The 18,405-nt window shown below is 42.6% G+C and overlaps 1 protein-coding gene across 1 annotated transcript in view; it reads right to left on the reverse strand.

Annotated features, from left to right (window-relative positions):
• The window catches only part of LOC310855054 (teneurin-2-like), a gene marked incomplete at its 5' end in the record, with an annotated part of 111,946 nt that overhangs the window by 13,747 nt on the left and 79,794 nt on the right, over positions 1 to 18,405 (reverse strand). The window contains 8 exons of the mRNA XM_083759909.1: positions 376 to 664; positions 2,100 to 2,253; positions 3,600 to 3,828; positions 6,592 to 6,780; positions 7,491 to 7,598; positions 8,481 to 8,716; positions 11,692 to 11,867; positions 12,296 to 12,438. Of these exons, the coding sequence (XP_083616035.1) occupies positions 376 to 664; positions 2,100 to 2,253; positions 3,600 to 3,828; positions 6,592 to 6,780; positions 7,491 to 7,598; positions 8,481 to 8,716; positions 11,692 to 11,867; positions 12,296 to 12,438 (1,524 nt within the window). The remainder of the gene's footprint in view (positions 1 to 375; positions 665 to 2,099; positions 2,254 to 3,599; positions 3,829 to 6,591; positions 6,781 to 7,490; positions 7,599 to 8,480; positions 8,717 to 11,691; positions 11,868 to 12,295; positions 12,439 to 18,405) is intronic.

Consider the following 18,405-nt stretch of genomic DNA (forward strand, 5'->3'; position numbering starts at 1 on the left):
TCCTTAGCATGAGGCAGCTTGATGTACAAGTACACCCTCTGGACATGGCGCTATATATCGCAGGGACTTACCCCAATCCAACCCTTGAGTGCCAAGCAGGGAGGCACTGGGTCACATGGCTCTGTATTGTTTACGATAGTCAGTCACTCATATTTGATACAGTGTGTTTCTACGAAAATGTAACTACTTCAGTGGCAGTAACAACGTCAGTTGATTCTTCATATGCATAATAGTCAAACTGCCGGGATCATTTGTTTATTTTTGGAACACAGTTATACTTATTTGACGCAATTTAACAAAAGTCTATGGGAATTCAGAATGGGGAAAAAAATGTCTCGAAGGTGTACCACAGGTGTACAGATGTGATGGTCTCACCTCTTTAATCCGACCGTGAGCATCAAAGTGTTTGGAGAGTGTCATGACCGCAGTGGTGATGATCTGGTTGACGTCATAGTAGATTACACCGAATTTCCCAAAGTGCTCCACCTTCCCCGAGATGTCGTCGTAGCGGTACAGGTCCACGGGCAGCGGGGTCTCGCCGATCACAGGCTTCAGACTCGCGACTCTGAACGAATTGTCATGGTAGGTGTAGTCGAACCGCGCGTTGACCATGCCCTCCTCGGAGAATCGATAGGACTGCTTGTCCACCAGGGGGCCCACTCTCCTGTTGGAACAAGGGTTATGACAATACTATCAATATCAACAACAATAACGTCTCTCTCTAGGTCGTCCTCAGATGAGCGCTCTCCATCGTCGCTTCCAGTCATCCCAGGTTCTCCATACATCTGGCCAGCTCGTTGGTGCTTTGTGCTCCTGCGTCGTTCTTGAGTACATCCACGTACGTTAATGTGGGTCGTCCTCGTGACGTCAGCCTGTGTGTTGGTTCCCACAGCACTAGTTGGCTGCCTGGCACCTCATGGTGTCTTTGGCAGTGTCCTGCTACTCTCATTCTCCCGGCTGCTACTTTCTGGCACACCCTTGGTATTCCATCATACAGATTCTTGTTGGTAACATGTGTACTCTTGCTGATGTTAAGTACGGCACACAGCATTCTGGTGTAGCACCCGTCTAGAGACTACAACAATAACGTAAGGAGATTAATCACCAAAGTGACAGAGTCATTGTTTTCGATCAGCAGGGCACCTGCTTTCCTGGAATAGTAAACATCATATTGATTTGTGCTGTTATTTGGCATATTATGAGAGGAAAAACATTTAATTCAAAGGAGAGAATGTGACTGGCAGCGATTATGGACAGTGTACCGTTCAACGCAGTTGTCACTCCCTACACAGGAGAAGAGTCAAGTTAACACAACGGTGAGACAAGAAATGAATGAGTCTGGATGGATGGAATGAATGAGCCAGTCGGAGGAGATCAGAGGTCACCTTTAGTCTTACCGGCATTGTGGACTAAATCGAATCCAACAATAACAAAATATTCTACGTCTTGGGTCTGAGAGGCTAAGGGCTCCATATTGCGCCACCCTTATCACTAAACTAATTTGCCATTTTTTACTATTTAAAAAAAACCTTTAAAATAGTTCAACTAGCCGATCTACATGGAGACATTGTGAGCTTGTAGAGTTTAGGGATAAGGGGTGGCGCAATATATAGAATAATGGGATCCAGATATGAAAAAGATTGAAAACTACTACTTTACAGGATGTGGTGATGTACTTTTGTACTTGTGTTCATTGGTGTTAATTTACATAATGGGGCGGCAGTGGCTCAGGAGGTAGATCGTCCGCATGGGAACCGGAAGGTTGCCAGTTCGATCCCGGGCTCCGCCAGCCAGACCAGTCAGTCAGTGTTGAAGTGTCCTTGAGCAAGACTCTGAACCCCTAATTGCTTCCGATGTGCAGGTTGGTACCTTGTATGGTTTTCTCGAATGTGTAAAGGCGCTATATAAATGCACCATTTACAATTTATAGTAAATGACTGTCTGTGGATGTTGGAGGTAAATGAACATGAAGGATTGCACCATGTATCCAAAAGCACTAGTGTCAATTCATCAGAGTCTCTGTAGGCTATATACTGTGTATGTACGGTATTTAATGTGACACTGTGTTCATAGTGTGTGTGCGTGCGTGTGCGTGTCACCTGTATCTGATCGTGCAGGAGAATCCTCCACTCTGCAGAGTGACCATCTTCAAGACACCAGTGGACTCGTCATAGCCGAAGGTGACAGCTGTGCCGTCATACAGAACCTCTGACAGCTTCCCCAGTTTACTGTACTTATACAGGACCCTGCGGCCTGAGAGGAGAGGAGAGGAGAGGAGAGGAGAGGAGAGGAGAGGAGAGGAGAGGAGAGGAGAGGAGAGGAGAGGAGAGGAGAGGAGAGGAGAGGAGAGGAGAGGAGAGGAGAGGAGAGGAGAGGAGAGGAGAGGAATGGGGTTAATGGCATTTTGGGGGTACCTTTTACCTGAGTTCATGAGGGGATGCGTTGGAGGGAAAAATGTTAAGACTCAGAAAGGAGGACAGAAACAGGGTAAGATGACAGTGGTGCAATCTCTGTCTACATGATACCATCAATTTGACAAGAAAAAAAAGAAAGAAACAGAGCTGTCCAGAATACATTCTTGCGTCTGTCGCCCCCGAAATCTGTGAGCAGACATGAAGATAAACAGAAGCAAACACGCCTGCTGTATGTAGTAGTAGACATATTTATTCATATCAGTTGAGCCGCGAAGCGATGCGTGACGAAGGTAATGAGGCTGTTCGTCTGTCTGTGACTGTTCGTCTGTGTTACTGTATATGTCAGCAGATCTGTCCACGAGAGGGTGCTGGAAATGTCAAGACGAACCCATGGGCCAGTGGCCAGTGGTAGTAGTAGTACAAAAGTATTGGTATAAAAATGTAGGACCACTTTTCAACATACCTGTATGTAATTGCTCCTCACAAATGTTCATAATAAAATGCCACAACGTCTTGTCTGCGACTGTGTCTCACGGGAGGGCTGCGGGCAGTTCTGAAACCTGTCCACCAGTGATCAATGGGGAATCCAAGCTAATAGAAACTGCAGGCTTTCTATTCCTGAAAAGTTGCAATGCGATAATCGTTCTCACGGAAATACTTTTATTTCATCATGAACATTAGTGAGGACCAATTATATGAAGATAAGTTGAAAAGTGGTGAAGTGGTAATACTACTTTAAAGTACCAAAAGTAGAAATACAGTAGTACAATTGTACTTAGGTACAGTACTTAAAATAATGTACTTAGTTCCTTTCCACCACTGGCTTAAACACACTTCCATACCCCCCCCCCCCCCCCCCAAAAAGTATGAATGGCACCATGCAGCTCAAATATGCACACCTCCAGGTTGTATCATTGTAGTTGCTAACTGTCATCCATATGTGTGATCATAATGTAGCTTAGCAGGTGTGTACCTGTCTGTCCCCACGTACTGTACATCAGTGGTTCCCCAGGGGACCTTGAGGGAGTCCCTAGCTAAATGACAAAAATCTTCTCTTATGGGGGTCGCTGGCATATGTTTTCAAATGGGGGTCTGCAGGTTAATAAGTGTCAATTTGGGGGTCCTTGACGTGAAAAGGTTTAGGAAACACTGCTGTACATGATCATAATGTAGCTATAGCAGTACCTGTCCCCAGGTACTGTACATTGGTCAGCCTGCCGTCCTCACTGAGGTCATGGATTACGGTGGCGTTGCTCTCGGGGGGGTTGTAGGTGTTCCGTATGTAACCGAGGGACACGTGTGATGTCATGGTGTGCCTCGCCATACTGGGCATTGTCACCGAGGTGACGCGACCCGTCGGGTCGAACTCAAACACATACTGACGCTGGGTCTGCTGCAGCAGGAGCACCATGGACTGGAGGAGAGAAGAGGAGAGGAGACCAGAGGAAGGAAAGGCCAGGGGAGGGAAAGAAACGAGCCAAGAGAGAAAGAAAGAAAGAAAGAAAGAAAGAAAGAAAGAAAACAAGCAAGCAAGAAGGAAAGATAGACAGATAGAAAGCAAGGAAACGAGAAAGAAAGAAAGAAAGAAAGAAAGAAAGAAAGAAAGAAAGAAAGAAAGAAAGAAAGAAAGAAAGAAAGAAAGAAAGAAAGAAATGTGTTAGGACTTGGTTGTGGCACTCTGGAGCCATTGCAGTCAGGAACTAGATGAAAGAAGAGGCAGGAAATGGAAGGAAGGAAGAGCGACTCTGGAGTTAAGGAGAAACAACCCACGTCCTGGAACTTTACGGTCACAGGTTTGACCCCCGCAGCAGCTCATGCCAAAAAAACAAAACACGCTTTGTTGAATACACCACGACAGAAGTGATCTTAATTACAAAGTTGACCTAAAAAGACAAGAAAAAAAAGAACAAGAAAGGATAGCATAGCTTTGCTGGCTTTGCTGTAACAGGAAGGCACAGAGTTAATCTTATAATCTACCAAATGAAAGAAGGAGAAGACTTAAAGGGATAGTTTCACCTTTTGAAATGCCAAGGATGAAACAGAGTCGATATGTACAATGTCAGCATGGAGAAGGGACACAGACACACAGACACACAGACACAGACACACACACACACACACACACACACACACACACACACACACACACACACCACACACACACACACACACACACACACACACACACACACACACACACACACGCTAATGTTGGAGGCTGCTCCCGTTCGGTTATGAAGGTGCAAAATGCTGAAAAGTGAAGCAGTCCCGTTTTTAAAGTAATACTACCATTACTGCAATTAACAGCATTGTATTTGTCTACTACTGACAATGATTACATTACAATGATTGTCAACGGCTAAAGTAAAGAGTGTGAGTGTGTTATTATTCACAAGAGGGACTGGATATGCTATAATGTAATGTATGCAGTGTGGAATCAACGTGGAAACAAAATGTCACTAATGAAGGCCAGCAAAACTAATGAATAATTGATAAACCCCAAACACAAAGTCCTTTTGCATGCATTAATTTATTCAAAAATGTGTTTGTTCTTAATAAAGTGGCCCTGAGGTAAAGAGCCACTTGAACATCTATGGAGCGAGTCAATATCAATTTGATCAAAAACACAGAATCTACAAAAGGAGATAGCAGTGGAGGCTGGTGCTGCATCCAGATAAACACAGAATCTACAAAAGGAGATAGCAGTGGAGGCTGGTGCTGCATCCAGATAAGGTTCTGAGAACTTGTGACATCAAACACTCTGCGTTTGTGAAGTCTGAGTCATGTAAATTAAGTCCCTATGGAAATGTGGAATTCAGATGGTATATTACGGAACTCCATGAAACAACATTAGTATTGAAAAGACGCATGATATGAAAGGTATTTCTTTGTTGTAACCACAATGTTTGTTTTAAAGTGCTCTTTATTGGGATATCTGTGATATGCGTTATCAGTAAAAGATCACATTAAAAAATCCTGATGAAAAGAGGTTTAATAAGTGCAAACTGCAAAGCTAGGGAAAATAAATGGCAACCTAATGTAGATTTTAAATATCCTAAACTGAAGCAGATTATGCAGTTCCTATTTAAAGCATTTGTTATGTGAACTACTATCTATCTATTATTCCCATTCTCCAAAATGATAGGACTTCATTTATTGATTACAGAATATACATTTGCCATTTATATACAGACAAGGAAACAAATGAGGGAAAACAAGGGGTTGGATAAAAAACTAAATTGGCCCGAGAAAGGAAGGGGCAGCATTGATCATATTTATTCAATCAGCAAATCAATTAAGGTTCTGCATACATTTGTTATATTGACAAATTTATTTCAAATATGCAACTTTTGTTGGATCAATTAATTTCTCGTATCAGGGTAATTAACTGTAATAGTTGGCTGGTTTCCAACTACATTGGGGCTTAAGCAGTTGGTTCTGTTCCCCATGGGGCGTTATATATCTTGTATATATATCGTCTTGTTATACTGTATAATGTGTATATCTATCTCCCTGCTCTTAATGGTTAATGATGGTTATCTAATTGTGCTGAGCAGGGAGAAACATATGGCAGAGCCTGAACACCAATATCAAATATATCCACACTAATTTTTCTTTTTTTTTTATCCCACGATTTTGTAACCCAGTTTTCTTTTCACCCAGTGCCAATTATCTAATGTAATCCTGGGCGCTACACTTCCTCTGCCAACCTGGGGGGGCAGCGGACTGACCTCATGCCTCCTTCTATGCATGAGGAGTCCAAGCTGCTTCTTTTCACCTGACAGAGGGGAATTAGTAGGGGAGGTAGTTTTAGAGACCAGGATTACGGCATGTTTTTGTGAGGGTATCTACCCTAGGGGACACGGGGAGAACATGCAAACTCCACAATCCACACTCATTCTATAATAAAATATTGGTTCGTTCTATTCGTGAATTATCTGACTGAACCTTGTTAATTCTATGAAACAGCTAGATTTTGGGCAAAGTGCTTCTAAGGGGGGGGGGGGGGGGGGGGGGGTGTTCTAGTGTGCACGCGTGTGCACCGTTCTGTAACTGTGTGTGTTTTTTGTACCACACCGTGGTACGTAAAAACCGACACCACTGCTTGCAACATATTTCTACATTGCAGTATTGAAAGAAATGTAAGTACTTTTTTCACCACAGGGGATAGCCTTACCTTGTCCATATAGCTGTAGGCCCAGACCTTGCCGTCTACAAAGCTCTTGGTAACGATCCGTCCAAAGCTGTCATACTCCACCCTCTGACTCATGCTTCCTCGTTGCAGACCAATCAGACGGCCCGTGGGCGAGTAGGACACGTTGACGACCGCCAGACTGCTGCTAGGCAACCAGGTCAATGGACGGCCCTGTAAGGGGTTAATTGTTATTAGTAGGTGGTTGCTATTGTTTAAATGAGTGGTGCTAGCCACTTATATCAACTATGTCCGTCTGTCCGTCCCATGCATGTCCACGAGTATGGAAAAAGAGTTGCTTGACCACCAAGTGTCACTGTTGAACAGCCTAACGCGCACACACACGCACGCCCACACATACACCCACCCACCCACCCACGCACGCACGCACGCACGCACGCACACGCACACACACGCACACACACACACACACACACACACACACACACACACACACACACACCACACACTGCCCCATTCCTGTCGCTTGGCACTGCTTGCGACCCGTCAGCCAGCAGACGCCACACACCCGTGTCCTGCTCCATTGTTGTAAATAACATGCTGCTAGTGCTTGCGAACGTTGAGCTAATTATTGTCTGGGGACTGGGGTGCAGCTCTCCGTGTTACAGGAGCTGTGTGACTGTGCGATTCTGTGGCCTGCATTATGGAGGCAACTGAATTGGAGCTGCAGTATCAGCATCGTCGTTGTGGTGTTGGTAGGACGTGAAGGTAGCTGTCGCCTGTTTCTCTTTCGTATTGTTTTTTAAATAAAACTCTGATTGTAGACACATATTGAGTCTCTCTCATGATGACAACTCAATTCAATTCAATGGAGCTTTATTGGCATGAGAAAACATACGTGTACATTGCCAAAGCATGTTTACCTGAGCATCGTAGATAATCCGCAGAGTAAACTTCCTGTGGTCGTCATAGATCTTCTCTGTCCTAGTTGTCCTGTCAAAGTCTAGTGACAACAGATTCCTACCGTGGGCCTAAGAGAGTGAAATATAGAGAAAAAGAGTGTATGTGCGTCAGTGTAAGACTTTTTATGAGACAGAGAGAGAAACAGAGAGGGGGGAAAGACAGAGAGAGTAAGGACGAAAAGAAGTTGTAGTTGTTCAGTTGACTGGTGGCTACACAGTAAAGACCTCAGTATTAATATGAATCTGATACTGTAAACATTTCACCAAAGTGACTTGTAAGGGTCTCAAGCGCAATTAACACCTAAGGATTTTATTCTGTACTTTGCTATTCAATTACGCCCACGCTGCAATCAATTAGATTGTGAGAGATATTGGGTGCAAAGTTGACAAAGTGTTTGCAACGCGATGCATTGTGAGCTTGTAGATCTTCTATTTTGGAAAGATTTGTATACATTTGAAAACTTGAAATGGGACATCTATCTATAAATGCACCAAGTCTCTGTACGTCTGTATGTCTGAAATCCTCGAGAACCGTTCGCCCCACGACTTCAAATTGGACACACGTCTCACCCCACCACAGGGAGTGCTGTGCCCAGTGTCGAGTAGGTCGGATGCTCCGTTGTCCAGAACCAACACAAAAGCCTCTGCCCAGGCTCTGGACCTGATCACCCCAGGCCTGTTCTCACATCATTCTGACATCTGCATAGACTTCATATTTGGGCATGCAGCGTGACAAAGAACTCCATATATGGGCATAAAAAGGACACAGACATAATAACTGGGTGGGGCAATCCGGACCTACGTTTTCAGAAAAACCTATTAAATGTTTTACAAAACAAAATGTTATGTTGCTATAGGCCTACTGTACATAACAACAAGAACCCCAAAATGTGTTCCCGTCTCACACACACACACACACACACACACGCACGTGCACACACACGCACGCACCCTGAGTTTGCGGCCGATCACAGTGACTTTTCCTTTGATGGTCTCCTTCCTCATCCTCCACTCCAGAGAGTTGACCCCGCCGTCCGTGACCACGGAGACGTTGCGGCGGCCCACCGTGGGGCTGGCCCAGCCCGCCAGGATGTGGGGCTCTGGGTGGAACGCCAGCAGCAGTCCGCTGGAGAACAGAACCTGACTGGTGCCGTTGGAGAAGAACTGGTACACCGACCGGATCTGGTCTGAGAGATGACGAGAGAGAGGGAGAGAGGTGTGTGTGTGTGTGTGTGTGTGTGTGTGTGTGTGCGTGCGTGCGTGCGTGCGTGCATGCGTGCGTGCGTGCGTGCATGCGTGCGTGCGTGCGTGCGTGCATGCATGCATGCGTGCGTGCGTGTGCATGTGTGTGCGTGTGCATGTGCGTGCGTGCATGTGTGAGACAGACAGACAGACAGACAGACAGACTTTGATTTTTCAAATGGTGTGGAGAAAATACATTGTGAGTCCAGTCATGGCACCAATCCGTCACCTGTAATGAAAAAAACGTGTGTGTGTGTGTGTGTGTGTGTGTGTGTGTGTGTGTGTGCACGCATGCACTCTGAGGGATAAGCTCATTTGACTAGGGATGAGAACAGAGAACAGAATTGTACATTAGCATTAATACTGTTGTATTATATTATATTGTTGGCATTGGGTCCGTCTCCATGAGGAATAGAATAGAATAGAATAGAATAGAATAGAATAGAATAGAATAGAATAGAATAGAATAGAGCAGAGCACCGAGCACCTAGAGAATGAAATACATACTGCATGTGTTTATATCTTCTGTCAAACCTTAGGGTTGAGATGGGTGAAGTCAGGAGAGTTATGTAGAAAATAGGTTAGTCAATTATTAAAGAGTTAGTTGAGAGAGACAGAAATTGAGAAAGTGAAATTGAGAGGACATTTAAAATGTTCAATCTCAAAGTTATATTTTCTGTGAAAAGAAAATACTACTCTACTTGATTTAAATGAACTAAAATATTGTATTCATTTTCCCAGACTCCCATTCGGGTTTTTATCAACAGCAAGTACTGTATGTCAGTCCTTCATTAGCCTGGCCCAGCCAGTGTGATATCTGGTCTAGAGGCGCGGGTGCCGCTGGGATCACCGTAGATCACTCCCACTCCTAGACCAGGGAATGTGGCTCGTTTGCCCAGGCTTTTCTTTTTCTTGTGAAAACAAAATGCCAGCAGTCTCCGAGGCTAGTCATTGATAGCCTCTAGCAGGACATAAAGCATCTCCTCCTGTCTACATGTCGAAGTGTCCTTGAGCAAGACACTGAACCCAAATTGCTCCCGATGTGCTGGTTGGTACCTTGCATGGCTTCCGCCACAATCTGTGTATGAATGTGTGTGTGAATGGGTGAATGTAATGTAATGCACAATCTATGTAAAGCGCCTTGGATAAAGGCGCTATATAAATGCACCATTTACCATTTTAATATAGCTTAATCACATACCAAATGAGGTACAGTATCATATCCAGATTTATGCCTCACATAAAATGTACTGTACCTACAAATCTTCCTCTCTCTCTCTCTCTCTCTCTCTCTCTCTCTCTCATACATTGTTTGGTGAGTTGATAGATACTCATCTTTGTGATACAGACATAAAGGGTGGCTCCCTGTCTGTCCAGAAATGGCTATTCCCTACTAATGGCCACCAAGCAGCTATCACCTGTAATGTAATCATCTTTGTCTGAGTTTTCAACTAATCTAATAATCTGTATCGCATTACTGCTAAAATGACAAGAGAGATGAATGTTGGTCATTAGTGGAAATAGATGTTTTTTTGTGTGTTATCATTGAATATCTAGCGCAGGCAGGCATCAATAACCACAGAGAGACGGAGACAGTAGGAAAGACAGATATAGATGAGCAGACAAGACGAGCAGAGGAGGGCCGATACATCATTTAAAATATAAGTATGAGAAATATGAATGCTATCTGAAGTTTGTCATTGACCATAAAGTATATTATCAAAGATTATACATTAAATGATCTTGCTTTAGAGCAAAATGCCCAAAGATAATAACACTGGAGGCACGCTGGACGAGACCAGCAATGTCCATAATTATTCATCTGCTTTTATGCTCACGCAACTTTATATATTATCTCAGATTTATGTGTACATATGTTGATTTTATATTTACCGTAATTTCCGGACTATAAGCCGCGACCTTTTACCCATGATTTGAACCCTGCGGCTTATACAACGGTGCGGCTTATCTATGGATTTTTACAGCTAACGCAGAGCCATCTAAGGCTATGAGCTAACGAAACGGCCACTAGGGGGCCACCTGCGTCTTATAGTCCGGTGCGGCTTGTATACGTACATATTTGGGATTTTCCCTAAATTTGGCTGGTGCGGCTTATATTCAGGTGCGCCTTATAGTCCGGAAATTACGGTACTTACATTTTTATCCCACTATTTTTTAGCCCATTTTCCCCCCAGTGCCAATGCCTTGCCTATAAGCTGTAATCCTGGGCGATACTCTCCCTCTGCCAACCTGAGGAGAGCCCCAAACTGAGCTCATGCTTCCTTTAATGCATGAGGAGTGAGCAGGCCGGTAGGCGTAGTGCATGGAAGGAACACGTTATTCCGACCAGTTCCTTTCCACTCCATCAGGCAGTATAGAGACCAGGATTACTGCATGTTTTTTTTGTGCGGGTAAATACCCTGGGGAACACGGGGAGAACATGGAAACTCCACACAGAAAGGCCCTTTCACCAAATCCACCTAGGGTATGGGCACTGATGACGCGGAGGAGAGCTCACGCCCCCATCGCCCACAGTGTGTCCGGCGGGAATCGAACCCAGACTTCCTTGCTGTGACGTGACAGCGCTGCCGACTGACTCTGTTTATTTTTCTATGGAAAGACGACACGATGGGAACTATGCACAAAAACAAATTATCTTTTACTTTGTAAATCTGTGAGGTAACAATAAATTCAGATTCTGACCCAGTAGTACTGGAATCTGTACCGCTACCGCCCAAGGAAGTTACACTGAGACTTTACAGTCAGATCTGTTTAGCTTCCCCGTGCATGAAACCTGTGTTGTGAATGATTGGTTCATAAACACATAGAATTACCGCCCTATAGACACGCTGCATTAGGTCGTAACCAGGCTCTTCTCCTCGGAGATGAGAAAGGGCAGTGGGAGCCGAGCATAGTTTACCTTGGACCGCCGTGTACGAGGCCTCCACCGAAGACAGGTTGGTGATGAGGGTGATGTCATCATCGTGGGTGGAGCTCTCCATGTCGATGTTAACCGATTGGTCGATCTCCCGCCTCAGACTGACCACCAGGCCGGTGGGATACGTGACGTTGGCCAGACAACCTTCGGCGTCGTAGCTGCAGGCAAACACAGACAGGTCAATGTCCTCACTGTCTGACTGGCGGCACATGAATTGTGTACTCCAAGAACCACCACACGTTCATTCTCTATGAGGGACCCTATTATTTTGAAAGCCGTTTCACTTGAAAACCGAGATCCAGGAAGTGAATAATCTCTATGTAACAGGTCCCGCGAATGTTACAGTATTTAATTTACCGAAAACATACATTTTCTAATCAGCGATCAAATCGTTTCGAGAAATGAGGCACAAATCAAGCTTGTTTTGATCCAAAAAGAAGAATCCGAGATATTAGAATTCTAAAAACTGCGTTCCCATAGACAGTATAAGCCAGCGGAATTTTCACTTTCACGTTTTTTTTTAATTATTTCTTTCCATGTCTGTATATATACGGACCCCGACGCTAGGGTTTATCAGATTACTTACTGGTAGTAGTTGGTCCAGCCGGTCTCATCAGATTTGGAGGCGAGAAGTCCTGTGGTGGAGTGGTACGTCATCAGCGCCACCTCCTGGTTGAAAGCTGCAACTGACCTCAGGGAACCAGCCGGATCTAAAGCTAGTGTCACCACCTACAGAGACACATTACATTACAAATTACATCTGGATCTAAAGCTAGTGTCACCTCTTACAGAGACACATTACATTACAAATTACATCTGGATCTAAAGCTAGTGTCACCACCTACAGAGACACATTACATTACAAATTACATCTGGATCTAAAGCTAGTGTCACCTCCTACAGAGACACATTACATTACAAATTACATCTGGATCTAAAGCTAGTGTCATCTCCTACAGAGACACATTACAGAACATTACATCTGGATCTAAAGCTAGTGTCATCTCCTACAGAGACACATTACAGAACATTACATCTGGATCTAAAGCTAGTGTCATCTCCTATAGAGACACATTACAGAACATTACATCTGGATCTAAAGCTAGTGTCATCTCCCATAGAGACACATTACAGAACATTACATCTGGATCTAAAGCTAGTGTCATCTCCTACAGAGACACATTACAGAACATTACATCTGGATCTAAAGCTAGTGTCATCTCCTATAGAGACACATTACAGAACATTACATCTGGATCTAAAGCTAGTGTCATCTCCTATAGAGACACATTACAGAACATTACATCTGGATCTAAAGCTAGTGTCATCTCCTATAGAGACACATTACAGAACATTACATCTGGATCTAAAGCTAGTGTCATCTCCTATAGAGACACATTACAGAACATTACATCTGGATCTAAAGCTAGTGTCATCTCCTATAGAGACACATTACAGAACATTACATCTGGATCTAAAGCTAGTGTCATCTCCCATAGAGACACATTACAGAACATTACATCTGGATCTAAAGCTAGTGTCATCTCCTACAGAGACACATTACAGAACATTACATCTGGATCTAAAGCTAGTGTCATCTCCTATAGAGACACATTACAGAACATTACATCTGGATCTAAAGCTAGTGTCATCTCCCATAGAGACACATTACAGAACATTACATCTGGATCTAAAGCTAGTGTCATCTCCTATGGAGACACATTACAGAACATTACATCTGGATCTAAAGCTAGTGTCATCTCCTATAGAGACACATTACAGAACATTACATCTGGATCTAAAGCTAGTGTCATCTCCTATAGAGACACATTACAGAACATTACATCTGGATCTAAAGCTAGTGTCATCTCCTATAGAGACACATTACAGAACATTACATCTGGATCTAAAGCTAGTGTCATCTCCTATAGAGACACATTACAGAACATTACATCTGGATCTAAAGCTAGTGTCATCTCCTACAGAGACACATTACAGAACATTACATCTGGATCTAAAGCTAGTGTCATCTCCCATAGAGACACATTACAGAACATTACATCTGGATCTAAAGCTAGTGTCATCTCCTATGGAGACACATTACAGAACATTACATCTGGATCTAAAGCTAGTGTCACCTCCCATAGAGACACATTACAGAACATTACATCTGGATCTAAAGCTAGTGTCATCTCCTACAGAGACACATTACAGAACATTACATCTGGATCTAAAGCTAGTGTCATCTCCTACAGAGACACATTACAGAACATTACATCTGGATCTAAAGCTAGTGTCATCTCCTATAGAGACACATTACAGAACATTACATCTGGATCTAAAGCTAGTGTCATCTCCTATGGAGACACATTACAGAACATTACATCTGGATCTAAAGCTAGTGTCATCTCCTACAGAGACACATTACAGAACATTACATCTGGATCTAAAGCTAGTGTCATCTCCTACAGAGACACATTACAGAACATTACATCTGGATCTAAAGCTAGTGTCATCTCCTACAGAGACACATTACAGAACATTACATCTGGATCTATAGCTAGTGTCATCTCCTACAGAGACACATTACAGAACATTACATCTGGATCTAAAGCTAGTGTCATCTCCTACAGAGACACATTACAGAACATTACATCTGGATCTAAAGCTAGTGTCACCTCCCATAGAGACACATTACAGAACATTACATCTGGATCTAAAGCTAGTGTCATCTCCTATAGAGACACATTACAGAACATTACATCTGGATCTAAAGCTAGTGTCATCTCCTATAGAGACACATTACAGAACATTACATCTGGATCTAAAGCTAGTGTCACCTCCCATAGAGACACATTACAGAACATTACATCTGGATCTAAAGCTAGTGTCATCTCCTACAGAGACACATTACAGAACATTACATCTGGATCTAAAGCTAGTGTCATCTCCTATAGAGACACATTACAGAACATTACATCTGGATCTAAAGCTAGTGTCACCTCCCATAGAGACACATTACAGAACATTACATCTGGATCTAAAGCTAGTGTCATCTCCTATAGAGACACATTACAGAACATTACATCTGGATCTAAAGCTAGTGTCATCTCCTATAGAGACACATTACAGAACATTACATCTGGATCTAAAGCTAGTGTCACCTCCTACAGAGACACATTACATTACAAATTACATCTGGATCTAAAGCTAGTGTCATCTCCTATGGAGACACATTACAGAACATTACATCTGGATCTAAAGCTAGTGTCATCTCCTATAGAGACACATTACAGAACATTACATCTGGATCTAAAGCTAGTGTCACCTCCTACAGAGACACATTACAGAACATTACATCTGGATCTAAAGCTAGTGTCATCTCCTACAGAGACACATTACATTACAAATTACATCTGGATCTAAAGCTAGTGTCATCTCCTACAGAGAAACATTACAGAACATTACATCTGGATCTAAAGCTAGTGTCATCTCCTATAGAGACACATTACAGAACATTACATCTGGATCTAAAGCTAGTGTCACCTCCTACAGAGACACATTACATTACAAATTACATCTGGATCTAAAGCTAGTGTCATCTCCTACAGAGACACATTACAGAACATTACATCTGGATCTAAAGCTAGTGTCATCTCCTACAGAGACACATTACAGAACATTACATCTGGATCTATAGCTAGTGTCATCTCCTACAGAGACACATTACAGAACATTACATCTGGATCTAAAGCTAGTGTCATCTCCTACAGAGACACATTACAGAACATTACATCTGGATCTAAAGCTAGTGTCACCTCCCATAGAGACACATTACAGAACATTACATCTGGATCTAAAGCTAGTGTCATCTCCTATAGAGACACATTACAGAACATTACATCTGGATCTAAAGCTAGTGTCATCTCCTATAGAGACACATTACAGAACATTACATCTGGATCTAAAGCTAGTGTCACCTCCCATAGAGACACATTACAGAACATTACATCTGGATCTAAAGCTAGTGTCATCTCCTACAGAGACACATTACAGAACATTACATCTGGATCTAAAGCTAGTGTCACCTCCCATAGAGACACATTACAGAACATTACATCTGGATCTAAAGCTAGTGTCACCTCCCATAGAGACACATTACAGAACATTACATCTGGATCTAAAGCTAGTGTCATCTCCTACAGAGGCACATTACAGAACATTACATCTGGATCTAAAGCTAGTGTCATCTCCTACAGAGACACATTACAGAACATTACATCTGGATCTAAAGCTAGTGTCATCTCCTATAGAGACACATTACAGAACATTACATCTGGATCTATAGCTAGTGTCATCTCCTACAGAGACACATTACAGAACATTACATCTGGATCTAAAGCTAGTGTCATCTCCTACAGAGACACATTACAGAACATTACATCTGGATCTAAAGCTAGTGTCACCTCCCATAGAGACACATTACAGAACATTACATCTGGATCTAAAGCTAGTGTCATCTCCTATAGAGACACATTACAGAACATTACATCTGGATCTAAAGCTAGTGTCATCTCCTATAGAGACACATTACAGAACATTACATCTGGATCTAAAGCTAGTGTCACCTCCCATAGAGACACATTACAGAACATTACATCTGGATCTAAAGCTAGTGTCATCTCCTACAGAGACACATTACAGAACATTACATCTGGATCTAAAGCTAGTGTCACCTCCCATAGAGACACATTACAGAACATTACATCTGGATCTAAAGCTAGTGTCACCTCCCATAGAGACACATTACAGAACATTACATCTGGATCTAAAGCTAGTGTCATCTCCTACAGAGGCACATTACAGAACATTACATCTGGATCTAAAGCTAGTGTCATCTCCTACAGAGACACATTACAGAACATTACATCTGGATCTAAAGCTAGTGTCATCTCCTATAGAGACACATTACAGAACATTACATCTGGATCTATAGCTAGTGTCATCTCCTACAGAGACACATTACAGAACATTACATCTGGATCTAAAGCTAGTGTCACCTCCTACAGAGACACATTACATTACAAATTACATCTGGATCTAAAGCTAGTGTCATCTCCTACAGAGACACATTACAGAACATTACATCTGGATCTAAAGCTAGTGTCATCTCCTACAGAGACACATTACAGAACATTACATCTGGATCTATAGCTAGTGTCATCTCCTACAGAGACACATTACAGAACATTACATCTGGATCTAAAGCTAGTGTCATCTCCTACAGAGACACATTACAGAACATTACATCTGGATCTAAAGCTAGTGTCACCTCCCATAGAGACACATTACAGAACATTACATCTGGATCTAAAGCTAGTGTCATCTCCTATAGAGACACATTACAGAACATTACATCTGGATCTAAAGCTAGTGTCACCTCCTACAGAGACACATTACATTACAAATTACATCTGGATCTAAAGCTAGTGTCATCTCCTACAGAGACACATTACAGAACATTACATCTGGATCTAAAGCTAGTGTCATCTCCTATAGAGACACATTACAGAACATTACATCTGGATCTAAAGCTAGTGTCATCTCCTATGGAGACACATTACAGAACATTACATCTGGATCTAAAGCTAGTGTCATCTCCTACAGAGAAACATTACAGAACATTACATCTGGATCTAAAGCTAGTGTCATCTCCTATGGAGACACATTACAGAACATTACATCTGGATCTAAAGCTAGTGTCATCTCCTATAGAGACACATTACAGAACATTACATCTGGATCTAAAGCTAGTGTCATCTCCTATAGAGACACATTACAGAACATTACATCTGGATCTAAAGCTAGTGTCATCTCCTACAGAGACACATTACAGAACATTACATCTGGATCTAAAGCTAGTGTCATCTCCTATAGAGACACATTACAGAACATTACATCTGGATCTAAAGCTAGTGTCATCTCCGACCTACAGAGACACATTACAGAACATTACATCTGGATCTAAAGCTAGTGTCATCTCCTACAGAGACACATTACAGAACATTACATCTGGATCTAAAGCTAGTGTCATCTCCTATAGAGACACATTACAGAACATTACATCTGGATCTAAAGCTAGTGTCATCTCCTACAGAGACACATTACAGAACATTACATCTGGATCTAAAGCTAGTGTCATCTCCGACCTACAGAGACACATTACAGAACATTACATCTGGATCTAAAGCTAGTGTCATCTCCTATAGAGACACATTACAGAACATTACATCTGGATCTAAAGCTAGTGTCATCTCCTACAGAGACACATTACAGAACATTACATCTGGATCTAAAGCTAGTGTCATCTCCTATAGAGACACATTACAGAACATTACATCTGGATCTAAAGCTAGTGTCATCTCCTATAGAGACACATTACAGAACATTACATCTGGATCTAAAGCTAGTGTCATCTCCCATAGAGACACATTACAGAACATTACATCTGGATCTAAAGCTAGTGTCATCTCCCATAGAGAGAGCCAGAACATGACAGCAAAATAAATAGGGAGCTAAACGAGAGACAGAGAGAGAGAAAGAGAGAGCATCATGCCCTATTTTCTGCCAATTAAAAGGATCCGATGCGAGCATGCGGTCTAGCCAAAACCAAGGCCTACCTCTATGTCTTATTCA

This window comes from Protomyctophum parallelum, assembly GCF_964188405.1.
Source record: "Protomyctophum parallelum genome assembly, chromosome: 1".
NCBI classification, from domain to species: Eukaryota; Metazoa; Chordata; class Actinopteri; order Myctophiformes; family Myctophidae; genus Protomyctophum; species Protomyctophum parallelum.